The sequence below is a fragment of the Enoplosus armatus genome, chromosome 16 (genome assembly GCF_043641665.1).
Source record: "Enoplosus armatus isolate fEnoArm2 chromosome 16, fEnoArm2.hap1, whole genome shotgun sequence".
NCBI classification, from domain to species: domain Eukaryota; kingdom Metazoa; phylum Chordata; class Actinopteri; order Centrarchiformes; family Enoplosidae; genus Enoplosus; species Enoplosus armatus.
In genome coordinates, this window is record NC_092195.1 from 18,476,677 (window position 1) to 18,498,955 (window position 22,279).

The window sequence follows — 22,279 nt, forward strand, 5'->3', positions numbered from 1 at the left end:
TACTTGTGATGACTGCATATGTCGTGGTTGATCCACCCGCTGATTTACAGCAACGTACAGTGTAATATTATAACATATAATACATAAATAAGTGTCATTGCTGAGAGCAGAAATACTGACAGAGACTTTTGGTGCTGCATTGTACTGTAGAGGTGGTGTAAGATCCTGGTGAGAAGGAGAACCAGGTGGGTGTGTGGATGTGTGGGAGGTGGAGGAGGCTCAAAGAAGAAGAGGAGGTTGTGTGTGTGTGTGTGTGTGTGTGTGTGTGTGTGTGTGTGTGTGTGTGTGTGTGTGTGTGTGTGTGTGTGTGTGAGAGCAAAAAGAGAGATGACCTCCAGCGTTGACCTCTCAGCAGGCAGCCTCACAGGTGTTGTTTGGTATGTGTGTGTGTGTGTGTGTGTGTGTGTGTGTGTGTGTGTTTGTGTGGGAGAGAAAGAGAAAGAAGAGGTCACTGAAAGAAAGAAGAGAGAGGATAAGCCTATTTTTTACCACACTAAAACTCCCCAAATGGTGTAAACCACCGCAGAGAATTGACCTCCAAAGTGTTTATAATGTGGAAAGTCCGTCTTGCATTAATCGCACATGGACATTAAACTCCATCTGTGACATAGACTACCGGCTGCCAGCTGAATGAAAACACACAGACTGAAAGCCTGGCTGGAGAAAGTGTGAAGTTTTTATTTGCCTAAAAGAATGTGTGTGCACATGCTGACTAACTTACCGTTAAATTGAAAAGCACACAAGTAGTTGCCCACCTGCGCACACACTCGGAGCAAATCAGCCACAAAATCTGCAAAGTCTGAAACTACCATTATGACCAGCCGTGGTGTGTGTAGATGATTGACAGGCGTGTTTATTGAAGTTATTGAGCATGATGGTGGAGATGCATGCCTTATTTGCTTAGAGGTGTGTGCGTGCATCAGTTTCTTTGTGTGACTTTGGGTGTGCTGGGTCCAGGTCTCTTTGTGTCTGTCTCTCTGCCTGAGGAAGGTTGACAACAATGAATGCTTTCACACACACGCAGGAAGGTGAAATGCTCTGCTAGTTAATATAAAACTACCCCTGAGAGTTAGAAAGAAGGAGGGTGAGTGAGGAGAGTAAAAGCACAGAGAGAAAGCGAAGTGGCAGCTACATTTTTCCTGCTGCCAGGTTACCACAAAGGGGGACGGATGGAGAGAGACTGAAAAACAAGACGTTAAGGAAGAAAATGACTTTAAATGACAGTGTTTTGAAGAGATGGATTATGGTTTTACTCTGGCTTGGGAGGGAAGGAGAAATGAAAGGAGAAAGACGGAGAGAAGTATATTTTCCTGTCGACAGGTGTTCCCCCATGAGCAAATAAACGACCCAGAAAAGTCAATACTACATACTTTATGCCCTCCACCTGTGTTTGTGTTTGTGTCACTTAGCTGCACTAAGTGGTTTCAAGCCTCTAGACACAGACAATGGCAGCGTGAGCCTTTAACTTAGGCAAAACCACAACAGTATTATGTGTGAATAACAAGCCATTTAGTGGACGCTGTGATCCAAAGTGCTACATAGCACCGTGGTAGTAGAGTTGTGCACCACAGTATGACCCCCAGGGAAAATTAAACCCCTAATCCTCTCGTCCCTTCACTCCTCTCTCAACACCCTCCCTCCTCCTCTTTCCGTGAGTTCTGTGACTCTTTAACCAGCCGTGACGACTGAGGAATGAATGAAAATTATAGGAGAGGAGGGGTGCAGGGGTAGATCCGCAGAGGAATCAAGTTTAATCTTGAACAGATCATGGGGGGTCATGGGTGGAGACGTAGACTCTGCCCGTGTCAATAGTCAATGAGGCAGAGGAAATAGGGGTAGGGTAAAGGGCGTCATTTAAATGAACAAATTAAATGAGCTTAATCTGTTTATCAGCCCCTCTTTGTCCTTTATGTCTCCTTCACTCTTTAATATATTTTGGTTCTTTTTCCCCACCGCCTGCCCTTCCATCTCTCCTGGTAGCTGGCCCACATCTGTGAAAGCTTGGACTTAAATCTTGTTGTCGTCTGTGTAGAGGGGATTGTCGGTTAGACGTGGGTCACGCGAGAGTTTGTGAGCTCTGCTTGTGTGTGGGTGTGTGTAGCAAACCAGTGACAAACCCCTTTTGTTTCTATGAAGACGTTTGCCTTGGACGCGGCAATGACAGCTGCAGCGCAACTGACAGAGGGGGGGTGGGTGGTTGGAGGGTGGAGGGAGGGCGGGCAGTTAAAAAGAAAGAGTGGAGTATTTAGCATATTTGACATGCAGGCCACGGGCTGCTCTGTGCAACAGTTGAGAAAGAGAGAGCTCCTCTTGTGACTATTTGAAATGTATTTCAAGGCAAAGGAGTGAGCGAGAAAGAAAAAGAAAGAAAGCAGGCAGGCGTGCTTTGGTTCAGATCAGCCGAGCTCTGCCAGACTGCTTTAAACAAACAGACTTGCTGAGTAAAAAAAAAAAGGAGGACAGAAGAGAGAATAACAAGAAGAAGAAGAAAGAGGAGGAGAGACACCACAACTGGCTCTGAGAAGTCTGTAACTTTGGATAACAAGAGAAAAACAAAGTGGCTCAAAGTTCCCTGCCTCTGGGGCTGCAGGTTGCCATATTTGTTGGTATCCCCCTGCTGACTGCCTGACTGGGTGGCTGCTGAGAGGTTTTGTGTGGCATCCTGAAGAAACAGACAGCACCCCCCTCCTCTCCTGTTTTTTTGTGCACAGCCCCTTTTCCTCTTGGCCCCTCGGTCTCTGACACACACACACACACACACACACACACACACACACACACACACACACTCCCCAGCCGGATTGGGTTTCAGTGAAGGCGCAGACGGGAATGCACAAGTGGAGCCTGTGAATATCGCAGACCTTTGTGTGTGTCTATATCTTTTCCATATTTATTTTTTTACACCGACAGCTCTTTTGCTTCCACCGACTCTACTTCAGCACAAAAAGAGTGATTGTGGCTCAACTCTGACAAAGGAGGAAGTAATGGAGTGAATAAAAACAGACTGGACTCACTTCCTTGTCTGCCTACAGCCTGGACAATCGCTTTGGGAGAAAAAAAAAGACAGCTCATTACTGATAAGCCTCTTTCTCTCCCGTCGGCTAACAGTCCCGCCCCCTCTCTTGCTACCTCCATTCCTCCCTCCTTTCTGCGTTCTTTCTTTTTCTTTTTGACTGTATCATTTCACTCTCAGAGGACAGTGTTTTTGTGCTCCTGGGGGGGGGGGGTTTGCCCTCGGAGAATTAAGAGTGGATTACAAAGCTGTGATGAATGTAGCCATCTCACATCACAAGCCCCCTTCCCTCTTTCTCTCACCACACCAAATCTGGCAACAGTGGCAGAGAGTAAGTAAGATACTATAGTATATGCTGCCTGCTTGCCTGGAGGAAAGCGTCATCTGGGTTATATTACAGTATATTAAGGCGTTTTGATTCATTCCTCTTTTCATTTTTCCTCCTGTGTTTATCTGGAAACTTAATAGCAGAATGTCGCTTGCTGCTTGGCTTGGATAATCATCTGCATCCCGATATTCAGCTGATATTCTTTGGTAACAAGCAAAATCCTCCTCTGCACAACTCTCTTTCTCTCTGGCTCCACGCCCCCTCTTAGCGCCCGGCCTCCCTCTCTATGGCTACTTAACTCCCCTACTCTGCCTCTCTCTCTCTCTCTCTCTCTCTCTCTCTCTCTCTCTCTCTCTCTCTCTCACCCCTCTCCCTCTGTCTCATGTGTTTTTTTCCCCGTTTTTTTTCGGGAGAGAGGAAACCAGCATGATTGGAGCACTTCCTGTGTTTTAATACCAGTGCAGGAAACAGAACAAACGGAGCTGAATTCAAACACAAACAGCAAGAGAGCAGGGAGGGAGGTAGGGCGAGAGAGAGAGCGAGAGAGAGAAGGGACATGTGAGTGAGTGAGTGAGTGAGAGAGAGAGAGAGAGAGAGAGGAGACGAGGGGGGAGCAGCAAGAGAGCGAGAGTGAGAGGAAAAGAGGGAGATTTTTTTAGCAGCTGCAAACCATTTCAGCTGTGTAGTGGCCTAAGAACAGAGACTGGGAGTGAAAGAAAGAGAGAGCAAAGCTTTGGAGCCCACACGTCTCAAAGAGAGAAAGAAAGAAAGAAAGGGAAAAAGAGAGAAGAGGAACTGGGATTGCGTGGCACTTTGTCTCATTCTCAGGAGCAGGAGAAAGAAGACGGCAAAGAAAAGAGCGAAAGGGAAGGGAGCGTGTCTTGGGATTGTCCGCTGGTAAAGAGGGGGAAGACGCTGCCTGCAAAGCAAAGCTTGGACTGGAGCTGGGAGGGCTGTCTGGGTCTTTGCCCTCTGGATACAGTCCCACGACTCACCGCTCTGCCCTCCTCGCCTGCCTGCTTGCCTGGCTGGTCCAGGATCCAGCCCCCCTTTTCTATCTACCCCCAGATGCCCTCTTTCACTCCAGACTCACGCCCTCCAAGACCCTGCCTGCTTTTCGATCAACTGTACCACCTCTCCCCTGGAGCTGTGGATGATCTGAGGATGAGAGAGAAAGAAAGCAAGATAAAAGAAAATAATTGAAACATTGACAGGGATTTCCTCACGCAAAAGCGGACTGCTTTTCTCTTTGTTCTGGATTCAGCATTTTCTTCAAATGCTAGACTGTTGTATGGATGATGGGCTTGATTTTCTTTCACTAATGATGACTGTTATGATGGTGATCAGATGTCTTAGACAAAATTAGGGTTTGTCCTGCAGGCACAAAGCCCTGATTCTTTGTGATGGAAGCAGAAAAAGGACAGAAAAAGAAAAGCTGTGGACTGCTTGAACACTCACCGGACCACAAAGTGGCAGTGACTTGGTAAAGGGATTTCTATTTTCATGTTTTTCTCGAGTTGGGTTTTCTTGCTTCAAAAAGCTCTAAAGGATAGACATTTTCGATATTTTTGTGTCTTTCATTTCACTGGATGTCATATTCTCATTCATTTTTCCTGCAAGGAACATTTTTTAACAAAATCCATGGAGCATTGTACTTTCCTATTCATTGCACCCCACGCAGCCTTTCTTTTATATAACAGAGAGTGGGTTTTCTCACCTTAAAAGGAGACTTTTACACTTCCCTGCCTGCCTCTGAGACTGAGAAGTTGTCCAAGCCCTCTCTGCCTTTTCCTGTTGTGCCCCAGAGAGGAGACCGGAGAGGAAGGAGGCAGGAGCTTAGTGAGAGCAAGAAAGGGGTCAAGGAATGCGTTGCTATACATGAATATGGAGGAGAGAGCTGTACTTTGTGTTTCTGACAGCAAAACAAAGGGGTGTTATCTGCATGGTCCTCACCTCACCTTGGACTTTGTACTTCTCAGAGAGGGAGATGATGACTGTTTCTTTCCCTTCCTCCCTCTGTTCATCCCTCCACCTCTCCCTCATTCCTTCAAACAGACTTTCAAATAAACAGAGCTGGTGATTAATATGGTGCTGAGGGGGAGGGCTGTCTCTCTCACTCCCTTGCTGATGCCACACAGCATCTCAGAAAGACCAAGGAAATGCACAACTGTTGAAGTGACATAGGCGAGAACGCAACCTACGCCAGTGGAATGATACTGTGGATGACCACAATTTGATTGGATTTTTTAGAATGTGAAACCTGAAGGATTTGTTAAATGCAGCCTAATGGACTGTGTGGTTTTGTGGATTATTGGACTGGAGACAATTGAAGGTAAAGGAATTAATTTTCCACAAAGATCCCTTCTTTGCGTACTGTTTTTTTATTTTATTTCTCTGTGCCGTGCCACACCTGCACCTTAAACAATAGGGTTTCTGTGGCAGCCCAACAGAAGTGAGAAGACCAGAATGGGGAAGCCTCTGAGCCGTCCAGACTGCCTGAGGCAGAACCCTCGCTGCCTTGGAAAAGGTGATGAGGATGAGGCATACATAGAGGATTGCTACGTCCCCCAGCGATCCATATATGATACTATGCGCATCAATGAACAGATTGACCAAGGGACCAAACTGTGTCAACCTTCCAGGAGCACTCTAGGCTCTGGTGGGGAGGTGAGAGGAGAGGGAAGTACACTATCCAGCAATGGCACCATTGGAGCTGATTTAGGTGGTGTTTTTGTCGCCAGGAATGCAGATAATGCTGGTGGAGCGAAGAAACTGGATGAGAGAGTGATCTTTGATGCCTTAAAGCTAACTGGTGATCCTCAGATAATGTCACCACCAGTGGGCATTGTAGGTTCAGGTTTGCCTATTGCCCCGTCCTCATCTGGCTCTTGTGGGGTAGCTGCAGTGGCCAAGAGGCGGCATCAAGGTGGTGATAAGCGGGACAATCCGAACCGTCGCTCTTGGAAAGCCTTTATGCCCCCAAGTTATCCAGAATTTGCTGAGAGACTTGAGTTCTCATCTGTTGAAGGAGCAGAAAAGCGTCTGTCTGGGGCAGGGATTCCTCTCTCTCCTCTGCAGTCCATTCCTTCTCATCTCCCCCCACCCACCCCTACCTCATCCGTTCCTTCCTTACCTCCTTACACTCCCTCCCCTCTATCATCTGCTCCCCACACTCCTCCTATCTCCTCCTCCCCTTCTTTGACACATGAAGTTAGCCCTGTGCCTCCTCTCCAGCAGCATCCTCTCAGCAGGCAAAAGCAGGTTCATCCTGTGTTGCAGAAGCAACACAAACAGACTCATGTGGTGCCGCTGCCTTCCAAAGAACAGTTACCTGCCTTTGGCCAGACTCGGGCACCCCAGGTTTCTGGAAATACCCCACAGTATAGCCCCAGTATATCCACTAAGGTAGAGAGAAAAAGGGAGGGGCACAGACGGACTACTAGCTCATCTAAGGCTGGAATTAGGCAGATCCCAGAGGAGCCTGTTGAGTCAGTTAAAACCTCAGATTCAGAGAGGGACTCTCCTCTTTTGGATCAGGACCAAGGGGATAATGCTCCTCTCATCCCACCAAAACCAGTCTTCTGCCCCCCTACCAAGGCCCGCACCTGGCCCCGCAGTATCTCAACAGGGAAAAGAACCCAGGTCGGACTGAGACACAACTTCCCTGTACTCCCTCCTTTGCCTCCCCTATTGGCGGAGGATAGCAACACGGATGAAGAGTCACTTTATCTACTAGACCCCCCATCTCCATTCCTGAAGGAGGAGGAGGAGGGGTTAGTATATGGAGGTCTGCCTCTCTCCCCCTGTATCAGTCAGGAGGGAGGGGATGAGGGGCTACTCGGATGGGACGCTCAGTCTAGTGAGCTCAGAGAACGCACAGCCTCCGAGCTCAAATTTGAGGAGGACGAGCGCAGGATAATTGAAGAGCTTGACAAAGAGGAGCAGGAAGAGTGCAGGAAAATGATTGAGGAGGAGGAGGCATGGAAAAAAGAAAGGGATAAAACAGAGGAGGAGAGAGCTCAGAGAGAGGAAAGAGAGTGGGAGGCAGTTCTTAAATTAGAGAATAGGGAGATTATTGACCAGTCTTGGGATAGGGAAACACTGGAATCAGAGGGATGGGGTTTAACAGGCTCTTCTGGACATTGGCCTGTATTGACTCCCCCAACAGGGTTTGGAGGCCCTGGGGCCCCCAATGCCTCACCCTGCCCCAGCTCAGGGGCTGAGTCAGATGACCTCTTCCTAGAGCTGGAGAGGCAATGTCAAGAGGATGAAGGAGAGGAGGGAGTGGAGATGAGTGTAGACCCTGAGCCTTTTGATCCCTACACACTTCCTTGTTTAAAGGAAGAGGAAGAGGAGAGAGAGGAAGAAACAAAGACTGCCTGGGTAGATTTTGAAGGAACTCTTCCTTTAGATGCAGTTAACTCTGTAGAGCCTGATAGTGTTGCAACAGGCTTAGATAATATCACAAAAGACTCAAATTTAAATAACTCTGAGCACATAGAACAAATAACAAAATTTGACTTGGTGCGAGCACGAGACTGTGAAAAGGAACATGGTTTCATTGATGAAGAGTGTGATTTTGACTGTAATGAGGATAAGGCAGAGGTAGAGGAAGAAGAGATGAGTTACCCAACAGACTCTGCTCTTGGTCAGCAACTGGAGTCAGACTCCAGTGGGGTCCACATGTCCCAACCAGACAGAACTGGTATTAGTGATATTACTCAGACAGACTATGAACAGGGGAGACCTGCACAGACTGAAACAGACCGGGATAGTGGGGCATCATCAGAGCGTGATGGCGAGGATTGTGAGGACAGAGCCTCCCCTCCATCTTGTAGCCCTCTGAACCCTTACGCTGAGGAGTTAGAGCAAGTGGAGGAGGATATTGAGCACGACCAGGAAGAATTGAAAGAGGAAGAGGAGTTAGGAACTGAGTGGGATGTGTATGACCAATCTGAGCCAAGTTTGGACAGTAGCGAGGGAGTTCTCATGGATCACTCCCTTGAGCCTCTGCACACGGTTGAAAAAGAAATCGACAATGAATGTTCACAGGATGTTGACATTCAAACTTCCTATCAAGAAGATCCAGTCCCCTCAGAGATTAGCAACCCTGCAGTGGCAATAGCTTGTGACACAGAAGGGACATGCTTTGCATTAGAGACTTTTGTTGTCCCCACAGATGTAGTCTCAGGACTGGACTTGCCTGGACAAGACCCAGATCTGGAAACTACAACAGAAGTAACAGCCAGCACCCCAAAATCAGACTCTCTTCCTGTCGTATACACTCAACATACAGACTCATTACACCCTTCCTCTTTACCTCAGTCACCTTCTAAATCGGATGGTGGTGCTGGGTTGGATACTAAAGACTCAGAGGCGTTTGTGATATCAGATAGTTTTGTTTACCTGGCTGTGTCTGCGCCTCCCCAGTACCCCAATGACTGTCCCCCATCTCCTCTTGAGGACTCCATTCCCCCAAGTCCTGTCCCTAAACCCTTCTGCTGCCCAGACCCAGAGGAGGAGGGAGCCTTCCTTACCCCTGACAGCTTTGTTTACATGGCAGCACCTGAACGGCCCCAACCTGGTCCCTCAGATGCCTGCTCAGCCTGTGAAGATACTCAGGAGCTGGACTTGGACTCATACTCTGAAGGGACCCACTCTGGGATGGATGGGGTAGAGTTTGTCCTAGGATCTATGACAGGGGACAGTGACTGGGAGTCAGACGGCTCTGCTCTGGACTTTCCTCCACTAATGTCCACCGACCAGCCCTGGGACCAACTTGAGCCAGGCCTGCTACAGAGCCTATTTACACAGACAGAGACGAGCCAAGCACAGGCCTGTATGCTCCAAGAAGACGGGCTCCAGACAGGGGCCGCAGCTTGTCACACAGACCCTCTCTTAGAGTCAGGAAGGAGCTCTAAAGCAGAGAAGGAATCGACAAATTTATTACGTTCCAACACTGACATAGAAGCAGAGGTATGCTCTCATTTAAATTTTTGAACATTTAAGATAATTGATTTTTATAAAAGACCATTGTGCTGTTGGTATAGTGTGAAAACACAACTGAGTGAATTGAATAGCGCAGTCATATTGTATTATGGGAAAAGGCGTAAAAGAAAGCTTGTATGGGAGGTAGTTTACTTATCATTTTTAGTAGAAGTAATTCAGAGTGATTTGCAACAGATTTAACACTAGAATGCAGTATGCATGAATACAGTGCCAAACAGAGAGAATTGATTAGATTGAACCACAGAGACCCTGGTTTATTGGTCTATTTAGCCTAATAAGAGAGGAATGGTAGGTGAGGAGCAAACACTGAGTAAAAATCTGTTTTTAGCAATGAATGCATTTGATGTGGACATGTGGACTCACAGAGGCATAGCATGGAAAAAGAACTGGGTCAGGTAGCTGAGCATTGAGTATAACTGATGTAGACATAGCATGGAAAATGTATGTGGGGGGGTGAAGTTATGTAGACGCCATAATTAGCTAGTTGTGTTTGAGTAGTAGGGCTTTAAATGATTGCAATATGATGCTCAGAGGGGGGTTTTGCTACTTATGGGAAACTACCCTCAGGGTCGCTGAGTGTGTGTGTGTGAATGTGGTGAGTGTGTTTGGGTGGGGGTCAGTGCTAATCTACTGTGCATGCACATATTTGAGATTGATCACATGTTTATTTGTGTGAACCTAAAAGAGCAGTGTGTGCCTGCAGCCTACTTATAATGCTGATCTCAAGTGCAGAGTTTACAGCATTTATCTCAAGGGCACACTATTGTTGTGTTTACACTGTCTGTATATAGAGTGTGGAATTCTATATTTCCATACAAAGTCATGCTGGGTATATCCCGGCTGTGTATATATGAAGTGACGCAAGTTTTCCACCTTGTTTAAATCATTTGTGAGAAAGTTTGATGTTTGAGGAGGCAGCTTGTTTGTTTATGGAGCGAGACTTCTGGATGACTTTCACTTTTTTTTGGTTGATTCTGTCTCTGAGAATGTAATCAGTGTCACAGTATACACAGTGTTATTGCTCTGTACAGACATGGATCCAAAATGGATATTCTATAAATGCTGCAAGATTAGCTTAGCATGGAAGTGGCACGGAGGGCTGTCAGTGTGACTGTGTTTGACTAGTCTCTCTACATTCATCTGCATTCAGTCTGCGACTTGTTTTGTTGGTGTTGTGTCACTCCTCTCTCCCGTCTACCTCTCTGTTTGACTGTGTGGGCTGCATGTAAAGGTGTGTGTATATGTAGAGTGTATCTCGATGTGACAGTGTGTTTGACAGACTGTCGTGCTTTCTAGAGCTCTGCTATGACTCGTTGTCTGGCCCAGATTTGCCTGATCTGAATCTTGTTTTTGTTGCGCACAAGCTCTGAATTCAGCTATGTTTTGCAGTCTACCCATTAAAGACAGGAAGGTTCTTTCTTTTTTTTATGAAACATGCAAAATTTAGTATATAGTAAGTATGAGATTGAAATCATTGTCCATGTGCATTTCACTACCAAAATCTAACCTAATGATCTTAGCTGTCTCGTCACCAAATTTAAGTCTAACATGAAATATTTTGTGACATAGTTGGTAGAGGTTTAATGTCAGCCAGAGAAACTTAATTATTTCTTATCAGTGAGCACCATGAACAAGCTGTCATTTATTTGGCCGCTGATGCGCCTGATCCCATCCTGACTATGCAAACTGCTGGTCGTCTTTTATTACATTATAGTTTCCAACAGGCACAAGTTGCCTGCTCTGCCCGGTCAGTCACAACCAATTTACTCTTCCCTGTGTGGGTTTATGAGTCCATTTGACTATATGTTTGTTTGTGAGAATGTGTCTGTTTGTTTCAACGTGTAACTGATTTTTGTGTCTTTATGTGTTATCAGTCCACGTCTATTTGTTCTGTCTGCAGTCACAGCCTCTCTGGCTTCAGTTTAATGTAATCAGATGTCGAGTCCACTCAGCCTCAGATCTAACAGAGGAATGTCAGAAAGAGGAACATTTTGAAGTAAAACAACAACACCAAAAGTATACTTACTGTGCATACTTTATATATACTGTATGTTTTGGAGATACTTTATGGTTGGTTTTAATTTTACGACATTTTGTAATACCAGCTACTAGTTAAATTTCCCAGGTCAGACGCAGAAGAGTAAACTTTTGCTCAAAGGTTATAACGTTTTTTCCGTTGCACTGAGGGTATTTCTAGACACGATACTTGGGTCCAATTAAAAGTTTTGTCCCAAAAGGAGAGAACTGGCATTTAATAATGTACACTTTCTCTAAAAAGAAATGATTTAAAAATCACAGTAGTCATTCTCAAACTTGCATGTCAGTTATACCATGCTACCACGGAAACACTGGGTCCTTTATTTCTTTATTGTAATGAATGATGGATGATGGATGACAATTTGGGAATTACTGCAGTTTTTGTTCACATTTCTGAAAGGTGACGCATGCACTTTTGTTGTGTTATGAAATCCCCTTTAACCAGTCATGCTCCACCCCCCCCCCCCCCTTCTCCTCCATGCTTGGATGGTTTTGTTGCTGAGATAAGGAGGTGAGAGGTAAATACTGTGGCTCTCTGTGAGTGGAGCTGCCTCTGCCAACATGGCTACACAAACAGTGTGTGAAGTTGTCTGGGGAATATAAACTTAGATCTCAGATAAGAATGTGCCAGGGCTAACACTGGAACTGTGGGCTGGACTCTGTTGCCTGTTGAGGGTCCTGTCTTTCGCTCTCTGCTTTGTTTCTGTCTCTTGTGCACCGACCTGTCTCCCCTTTTAATTCCATCTGTCTGTCTGCCTCTTTTATGTCTTTCATTTTCTGCTCTGCGCTAATTATTTTTATTATTTTATTATTATAATTATCTATCTCTGTTCTTCTGTCTTTGTATCTCCCACTCCATTTCAATATTCAAAAACAAAATATACACTAAAACAAACACCAGGTAATTTTCATGTTAAGTTGCTTATAGACATTAATTCATAAGGGATGATGTGAAGACATGGGGAGGACAGATAGACACACAGAGTTTAGAAAGACAAAGACGCAGACACAAAAAGAGTTATGACAGGCGACAGGGAGGTTGGGTGGAGGAAGCTATTGTTTGCACGGGGGAGCACCTTTTAGCGCAGCGTGAGGCTTTGGTACAATGATAAGAGAGCTACGCTGGCAGGCAGACACAAGCAGAAGGTCTTTGGATTAATATGGAGCTAATTTTAAGGCACAATGTATGTTCGTGTGTCCCACAAACAGACAGACAGATGGACTAGCTTTGCATGCTGTTTGATGAATTGGGATGAGGGAACGCACAGTACAGACAGACTGACCGATGGCAGCTTATACACAGGTTTAGAGGCAGGCAGTTCTGAAATTGCATGTTTCATTCATAACTCATTAGCTTTTGTTGTTTGTTGTTGCTGTCTGCTGATACAAGCTTTAAAAATCTTAAATAATCTTAGTTTAAGTCATATTAAGTCACGTCGAATTTCAACACGCATCACATGCCATGGAGTGACAGGTTTTTAAGCTGCATGTCCACATGGAGGTTTTGTATGCAGTCCAAACAGATTTGGACTTCATAACCGTTTTTTTTCTTCCATAACTTATGTTTTACTGGAAGTAGACTTCTTCTGCCAGTTTTATGTCTTATTATTGGTTTTGAAATTAGTTTTGTCAATCAACTCTGACGCAGTAAAACAAAAAAAGACCTGCTGTAACTGTGGGTTGCACATTACACACATTTCTGTTCCAAATGACGTTCAGTACAAGATGGAATAGTAGGAACAAATGGGCCAGGAAACGACGCGGCATTGAAAGACTGATGTTGAAGCAGAGACAGAGACAAACAGGCATAGAGAGAACCAGGTGGCTTCAGGTCTGCAGCTCATACATTTGTGTTTTGATTGATGTGATAATTCTGGTTCTGAACAACCGCCTCCGGGATAAACCTGCGAAAGACGGAGGGGGGGGGGGGGGGGGGGCTTGTTCAGGAACACAGAAAGCCATGAAAGCAAAAGCAGAAAGACATTGATCGCCCACTGGAATTGTACGAACTTGCGCTTAAAATGTAAAAAGTAGATAAAATATTTTAAGCTTTTTTCAGTGATTTTACATATTTCTGTCTCTGTGTCTGTCTCTACATCACTCCTCGTCTTTCACATTGATATCACCAAGACAACTAAGCTCTTAAAAATGCTAGAGCAGCAGTGGTCTCCTGTTAGATATGAACATCTTTCCAAGAAACCTCAAATTTGAGAAGGGAATGGTATATTACTCTCTCTTTGTCTTTGTCTCACAGGGAGCTGATAGCATGAATGAAGGAAAAGGATGTGTGTGTTCAAAAAAATGCATCTGTAAAAAAAATAAATAGTGGTGGTAGGTGGGACAATAAAGGAGAAGAAAAAGAGAATAGAAAGGTTTGAGCCAACATGCTTTGAATGTAGGCCACATTTGCATGAGATTTGTGTCTTTTTGTTGATGTTCAAATAAGGACACTGGATTCAAATGGGATTTATTAACCCATTAACCCCTTTATCCCCGTGTCAGAGATTGGTCAGTCCGTGGCTTAAAGCAAAGCCTTTCTGGCAAAACTGTTTTCCCCCATCGAGGTTAGTTTGGAGACAGATTTCTACCCTTTCCTTCCTCCCCTCGAATCCTCGTTCCATTAAAAGAGGAAGGGGGCGAGTGAGGAAGGATGAGGGTTGAAAGCCAGGAAGAGAGTGAGAGACGAGGGCAGAGGCAGGAATAGAGGGAGAGTGGTGAGGGAGGAAGTGTGGGGGTGAAGGAAAAGCAAGCGATAGCAGTGCTGCCATATTGCTTTCAGGAGAAACACTTTACCCATGTGCAGAACAATCAGGCTGTTCTTTTTTTCCCTCTGGTTTTCTATTTATTGCTCATACACACTAACTCCCATTCATTTTAATAGAAGGTCACACTTCCTGTCTTTCCTCTGCTTGTCTGTTTTTAATTGCATACCAGTTGTATTTCACCGTCTCTTCAGTCCAACTGCAGCTTTAGAGGCAACACACACGTTTTTGATATGACCACTAGCTCTTTTCATGAAGTAGACAGATCACGTAGTTATGCAAATCAGTTGTGAAGGGAAAGGAAGATGAAAGGACACAGTTCAGTGAACAACTTTAAAGCCTCGATAATAAGTTGGGAAAACTCTGTGTAGCTGGGCAACATCCTTCATGCTCTCAATTTCCTGAGTATGTTTTATTTTTTCTTATATTTTCTTGTATTTTTGCAGCAGTGACATCAGCAGTTAATGGAAAGCTGCCATGTTTGTATGTGCTGCCATTAGTAATTCTCTGCATTTATATTTGGAGCTACATATTCCTCTTCGGCCCCGATTGATTGTCCTTGAGTGATGTTTTGGACGCACGCCATCAACACAGCTATGCCTCTCCTCAGCATTATTATCTCGACAGATGACCGCTAAATGTAGAGCATCCACACATATGTGGATGCTCTAAATGTAGAGCATCCACACATATGTTCATGTACAGGAGACATACACTCACACAGTCAGTTCACATATTCAAAAAAGCAGTATTATGTAACATTGACTCCCAAAGTGAGGTTAATTTGGAGGTTCACGAGATGTTAGGATCATGAGTTTGATTGCCCTTGGTGTTACTATCTGCATGTATTTTGTTACACAGAAGCTTCACAGTCATGTGCTTTCACACTTGATTATTATTATTATGAGTGCTTTTGTTTTGCTTGTGCTCTTCTCACTGATTTTAAGTGGACGTGGTTCAGTTGGAGAACGGTGATGTCACATACTTCTGATCCAAAATCTGATCAAACCACACCCACACAGTCCTGATGATGCAGATTAGTTTTGTGTGCTAAGTCAGTGAGTGCTTTTGCATATTTAATCATGAATATTTTATGTTATGGAGAAGGCCAAGATAATGTATTCAAATTGCTTGTTTTATTTGACTAAACACAAAAATATTGAGCATATAATCAGATATGTGAAAGAAAAGCAGCAAATCATCACATTTGAGAAGCTTTAGCCGTTGCAGCTCTACTTTAAAGTTAGATATTACCCTCTTACCCTCGTGTGTGATGGGCTGGATGTTTTTCCTCTTTTCTGCATCTCTGCCTTAAGCAGAAATTTCCATCGACAAACTACATTTTAGTCACTCACCTCACCAATGTTTTTGAATGCTGCTCTGTAAATGTTTTTAGTAAGTTGTCAAAGTGTCAAACTTGTTAGACTGAAAAGCAAGATTTACAGACAGCCAAATTTAAACTTTTATCCACTGATTCAGACACAAATCACTGAAACTAGACAAAAACATGAGATATATTTGTCAATTCTTTCATGTTCTCTTGCATTTTAACAGCCTCTCAAACCGACTTTTTAATGAGACATAGCAAACAATGTCATCCTCTCACGTCCGTCCTCCATCTTCAGTCAAATCTACTTTCATCTCAGTGTTTTTATCGCCTGAGCACACCGAACTGTGGCTGAAGTGAGAAAGAGGAGGCAGCTGTGGTAGGGGGAGCAAAAGGGAGGAGAAGATGGTAGAGATATGAGTGATGACATGATGGTAGGAAGAGGAGGAAGAGGATGGAGAAGGATGACAAGTATGGTGGTGATAGTTCAGTTAGCTCAGTTGAGAGTGTGTGCGTGTGTTGCTGCGTGCTGGCTGAGGAAGGGAAGAATGACAAGTATGTGGGACATTTTCCAGAGCTGTGGTTTAGTGGAGTCAACCACTCTGAGCTGGTGAGGGAGAGAAAGAGCAGAAAGGGCGGCCGAAATAGAGACAGAAAGACAGAAAACACAAAGAGACAAAACACAAAGAGTGGAGGAGGGAGAGCGGACAAAAATGTAAGCACATGCCACCTGTAACACGTTTATATACACCCCAGTGTATGTTTAGATGATGAATGGGTGTATTTTCCATGTTTTTTCCTTTTTTGTTCCTCTCTATCTCTGAGACACACACAAACACACACACACACACCAGGATAAGGCGAAGGGTGGAGCGGGTCATGGCTACAGTCATTGTTGTTCTGGCCGACAGACTTCCTGTTCCAAGCAGCTATGACGCCCATCACCACAACACAGCTGCGTCCAAAGTGGACAGGAACACTCACTCTCTCTCTCTCACACACACACACACACACACACACACACACACACACACACACACACACACACACACACATAAAACATAAGTCATTCATATTTAATCACGCACAGACATTCAAACCTGTAGAACACTTAATACTTGTGCACACTACACACACTCTCACAAACACATGCACAGATTAGGAACTATACACACACACACACACACACACACACAGAGTCTTGGAATGGAGAACCTGTAGTTTGATGCCATATTTAAACCAGATGAGCAGAAACCTGTAAACCTTTTCATTATGACCGACTGCAGAGACTCAGAAACACGTTCCAGCTCAACCACTAACAGCCGATCTAGAGACCCGCTCAGTATTATGTCTGCAGGGCTGTAAACATCCTCAACACATCATAAATCCAAATTTATTTGGAAGCTTTTAAATACAGGTGATGATGTTCTGAATAGTGATGAATGAAAGGCATTCAGATTGGAGATTTAAGATTCATCACTTTGGTATAAAAATCAGGTGAAACTCAAGCATGTCACATGTTGTGCTGAAATATAACCTCAAAGACACACTAATATTTTGAGATTTCCACCTATTTTTTTTTTACTATTTTTTAAATCATATTTTGATTATTCTCCTGGTGGAGTGTGGACACTCAGGCCCAGTCTGTTAGCTGGCTGTTTATTGGAGGTCAGAGGAGTGATTTGATGGAGGATGAAAGGACATTGCCTCACAAATATATACTTTAGATTTTATGGTGAAAAGAACCATTTCATGTTCAGATGTTTTCATTACAGTTGTATTAGGTACAGCAGCGTGCAGTGGTTCGCTATTATTTGACTGTTGGACACCCACGACTGTTGTAGCTTTTTTGCTGTCTTCTTCCAGACCATAGTGGTATTTCACTGAAACCCAAACCTACATTTTCCCTCTCCCTCACTTTAACTGCACCCCCTTCAGTATTGTCACACCAGCCATTTTCCCCCAGGCACTGGATTTACCAAAATCTGGCGTGTGTGTGTGTGTGTGTCTGTCTCTTTGTGTGGCCATTGGGGTTTGGCTGCCACAGCGTTATAAACCACCAGGCTTAATTCTCCCTCTGTGGGCCTATTCTGAATGTCGGGACTTCTCAAACGTTTTCATGACAGCTATCCCCCGAATTACTGCCATTTGACGGGATTTTGTCCCAGAGACGATCAAATGAAAAGAATTTCATTGGTGTTGGTTTACAGTGTTCCCACTGGTCAGGGAATTGGCGGAATACCGTGAAATTGTGAAAGTTGTTTTGTGGATTTGGCAAATTGTTGGATGTAGCAGTTTGGTTTACAGGAATTTAGCAGTATGTTTTTCTTTCTCTCACATTCATTGCATTAGCTGTTGGTTTTTGGGTTGTTTTTCTCCGCAGTAAGACTAACTGTAGGGAAAACCCGACTTGAACAACAGCATTAACAAACCAGACAGGAACAAGGAACTACATTTTATAGGTCAAGGATGTGCTCCAAATTATGCAATGAAAAATCGAGATTATGAAAAGTCATAGAGAAGTCATACAGATTTGTAATGTGGCATCTCAATCTTATAAAAGGCTGTAGATACATTTTCTGCATCTGTAAATAGTCTTTTGAGTGGAAATGCAATTAAATCTATTCGCTTGGGACCTCCACAATCTCCCCCAGTGACCCAAATGGGACCCTGGACCAAACTTTGAAAACCGCTGCCGTACATATGTGTTTGGATACAGTAGTGGCTCAGATTTACTACGACTATGAGGAGCTGTTTTGGCTGTTGCTCAGTCTTTTTTCAGGCCAGGGAAGTCAAGTCTGGTTGTCTTTAGTGTCGGGTGGCTGCCTCTATTGTCATCACAAGATGGCTCCAGCCCTCCTCTGTGACGTGTGTGTGTGTGTGTGTGTGTGAGTAATGTGGCCAGACAGGCGAAGTTGTGCGTGTGTTTGCTAAAAATGTGTGTGTGAGTGTAGGTCTGTATGTCTGCTTGTGTGTGATTAAGTGAAGGTTGTGTGCACCCATGCAAGTGTGTTAGTGTACTCTACAATGTGTGTGTGTGTGTTGTCGACTCAGCCTTTTCCAGCCAGCCCCTTACTCGTCTAACCCACTAATCCCCGTAATCCCCCCCCCCTCCTCTTTTTTTCTCCTCCCTCCACCCTAATTTCTCCTGCCCCCCCCCCGACTCCCTCTCCTCTGTTATCGCTGCACATCCCTCTGTCTGTCTTTCATCTCCTAATATCCAGTCGGTTCTATACATACATAATGTAGTACAGTTCCCTTCCATTTGTTGTCACGCAGATTGAACATGCAGTGTATTTTTGACTTCTGACTTGAATTTCAAATAAACACTAAGGCCTTCTTTTCCTGCTTACGCGCCTTTTTACTTTCTGTCATTCGTTCCTTTATGACATGTCAATAAATCAATTAATGAAAACCCTTTTTCACGCTTCCTCTTCCAGGCCGTGGAGAGAGAGCAGGTGGACAACATTCAGCCGAAGCTGCAGCACGTCAACGCAGTGGGTCAGGGTCTGATCCAGAGCGCCGCCAAACACACCGATACCCAGGCACTGGAGCACGACCTGGAGACTACCAACCTCCGATGGAACTCATTCAACAAGCGGGTACGACTATATATGTGTGTGAAACCAGGAGATCCACTGATATATAAAACCCATAAAAGGACAGAGGAATTGTAACAGTCTTACTTTAAAACCATAAGGTGTGTCTGTGCTTTGTTAACTTATATTATATATATATTATTATATATATGTACAGTATATTATATCGATTTTACTTCTCAACTCATAACCATCTCTCCTGTCCTCAGGTGGCAGAGCGGATTGCCCAGCTGCAGGAGGCCCTGTTGCATTGTGGGAAATTCCAGGATGCTCTGGAGCCTCTGCTTAGCTGGCTGAGCGACACAGAAGAGCTGGTGGCCAATCAGAAGCCTCCATCTGCCGAATACCGTGTGGTCAAGGCCCAGATCCAAGAACAAAAGGTAAGGTAGAGAGACGAAGGGGATACAAAAGAAAATCGTCTTTCACGTGAAATAACACAATGATAAGAAACAGCAGCAGTGTCTCTGTTGGCCATCATGGGTACATTTTGATGAGAAGTGTTTTTCATTCCGAGTGTCTGCTGAGATTTTCCATTTTTTGGAGGGATTTGAAGCGGTGATCATCAAGCAGAGTTGTCTGAGCTCTCAGCTAGTACCACCCACATCCTCCTCCTCTTTCTTTGAAGTATCCTGCCAGCTTCTGTCTGTAAATCAAAGTAGATTTGAATTTTCAATTTTTCTCGATTAATTTATTTATTTTTCAAACATTATTGTGAAAAACGATTCTTCCTTTTATCAGACAGGTTGAATTGAGTCATTACTGATATTCAGGTGTCCTCAGTGTCCTTCAACCACAAACAATAGATATTTGAATGACAAGCGCACACACACAAACACACAGTCAATGATCCGTCTGCCTGGCATCCAAGCGGCCCCAGTTGACCGTCTGCCAGTCAGACTGGCATAAAAACAGACGCACACACATGCATGGTGGATTTGTATTGTTTTCAGAGACACACACACACACACACACACACACTTTTCCCTGTTTATCCAACATACACTTCCTGTGTTTGTGCACATAAGAGTGCTGCAGTTTCGGCCAGTGATCAATCACACGTGTTTACACCCATGACAAAGAGTGGTGTCACCGTTGAGCTAAGAAAGAGAGAGTCAACTGTATGGATGTGCATTCCAGGGGCTGAACTGAGCCATTAGTTTAGAGAGAGGCTGCTATCGAAGCAGGAAGGAAGTACGTTCATGTATGTTGTTTTCTGACCTAAAAACTGTTGGATCCCTGGTAAAGTGAATAAAAGTCTGTTCTGTATCTACCTTTTAAAAAGTAGCACATACCCTTATTAAATGTTTAATAATTCATATGTAAAAACGTGTTAAAAGATATCAGCTAACCTCCTTTGATGACACACTGGTAAAGAGCTAATAATTGATGAGCTTTGTATGAGGCGTTCTTCCAAAGAAAGAAAAAGCTGGTAATGTTTCTAAAATTTAAGTATACATTTTGGTAACAATGGAAAACATGTCGTCTTCTGTTGTAGGAAATTAATTGATTATGTCATGCCTCCAACACGTGCAGTAATACATTTTGTTCCGCATGATTTGAAGTATAGTGAGCTGTTTTGCGGAAGCACAATTTCTGATTTGTTTTAGTTCCTTTTGCAAACATGGAGGGATTATCATTTAAGTTTGGATTGATTATGGAACACACTGACAAAAAAACATTCAGTCGCCAGTTTATTAGCTGCACCTAGTTAAACAAATGCCATCTAATACATCAGCTCTGCATTAATTAAGACATGTAGGCCTGCGTTTCCACAGCACCTGTACCTAAGAAGAAACTGGCCCATGGACGAACCTACTCTCTGATTTCCCTTTTAGAAATGATTTGTTCCAGTAACTGTGATCATGTCTCTTCCTCCAGCTGCTCCAGAGGTTGTTAGATGACCGCCGGCCGACGGTGGAGATGATCCGTGCTGAGGGGGAGAGGATCGCAGCCACGGCGGACACTCAGGACCGAGAGAAGATTCAGACCCAGCTCCAGAGTCTGGCAGAGAGATGGACTGACCTCCTGGACAAGGCCAGTGCCAGGTAAGTCTCCTTTACAGTACAAGGGGGGCTTCAGGGCGGGGAGGATGTGGGTATAAGCGTTGGGTGTCCCCGTGGAGTGAGACAGTACAGTAGCAATTAATACTAAACTAACTGTGGATGCCCCTGACCTTCTCGGTTAGAGTAATGTATCTGTCGATGATTGTTGACACTTCAAAACAATCAATTCTGTCCATTTCAATCTTTGAAAAGGCAACACAGTACAATATCTCAGAAAGCAGTTTGGAAAAGTCATTGGTGGTGTTCCTCAACAGCATATTATCTTGTGGTTATTTCCTGTTTCCTCTTTTCATCTCTGTGTAGCTGAGGTCTACAAGTAATTTCAGCGGTTAGGGAAAGTAATGAGTTTTTGGGGGGAAATGGGAACACACAGACAGGACACACTCAAAGCACAATGAAGAGGTTTGATATCTCGGACACACTGCTCGTGTTAAGTAGTGTCATAATATATAATGTTTACAACACAAAAAAACCCGTTATGTCTCTGGAATTTATTACACTGTCTAGTATGAACACAAACAATTTAAACAGACATACTGTAAGTCTACACACACACAAATACAGACGTGTGTTTTCTCTCCCCTTTGTAATACCTCCCCCCTCTGTCTGTCTCAAACACACAAACACACTTCAATAATGAATGTTATTTGTTTATGAAATTCTTTAAATTTTAATAATATATCATCAACATTTCATGAACTGTGTTTATATAAAAGGGGACAGCTGTATGACACAAAATCAGGTCCAAGTTGAGCAATAAAGCATGCCAAAAAAAAATCAGTGAAAGCAATAAAATACCAATAAAAGCTCTCCTCCTCCTCCTCCTCCTCCTCATCTCTTGGTATCTTTGTCACCTCCACCCCCCCGCCTCTCCCGTCCCTCAGGCAGAGACAGTTGGAGGAGCTGCAGGTTTTGGCTCTTCAGTTCCACGAAGCCCTGGAGCCGCTGGGAGAATGGCTGAGTGCCACAGAGAGACGCCTCAGCTCCGCCGAGCCCATGGGAACCCAGACAGCCAAAATCACCCAGCAGATCATCAAGCACAAGGTACCGTTGAGACCCCCACTCATGAAACGATCACAAAGGATTTATATGTGTCGATGAGCGGGAGAATCCCTGTCTGCTTGTGTATTTCTGCTTCGGA

General features: G+C 44.3%; 1 protein-coding gene across 1 annotated transcript in view; it reads left to right on the forward strand.

The window, feature by feature from the left end:
- macf1a (microtubule actin crosslinking factor 1a) overlaps window positions 1–22,279 on the forward strand; it is a 208,790-nt gene that overhangs the window by 158,821 nt on the left and 27,690 nt on the right. Inside the window, exons 66-69 of the mRNA XM_070921294.1 lie at window positions 18,917–19,078; window positions 19,285–19,455; window positions 20,954–21,120; window positions 22,023–22,182. Of these exons, the coding sequence (XP_070777395.1) occupies window positions 18,917–19,078; window positions 19,285–19,455; window positions 20,954–21,120; window positions 22,023–22,182 (660 nt within the window). The remainder of the gene's footprint in view (window positions 1–18,916; window positions 19,079–19,284; window positions 19,456–20,953; window positions 21,121–22,022; window positions 22,183–22,279) is intronic.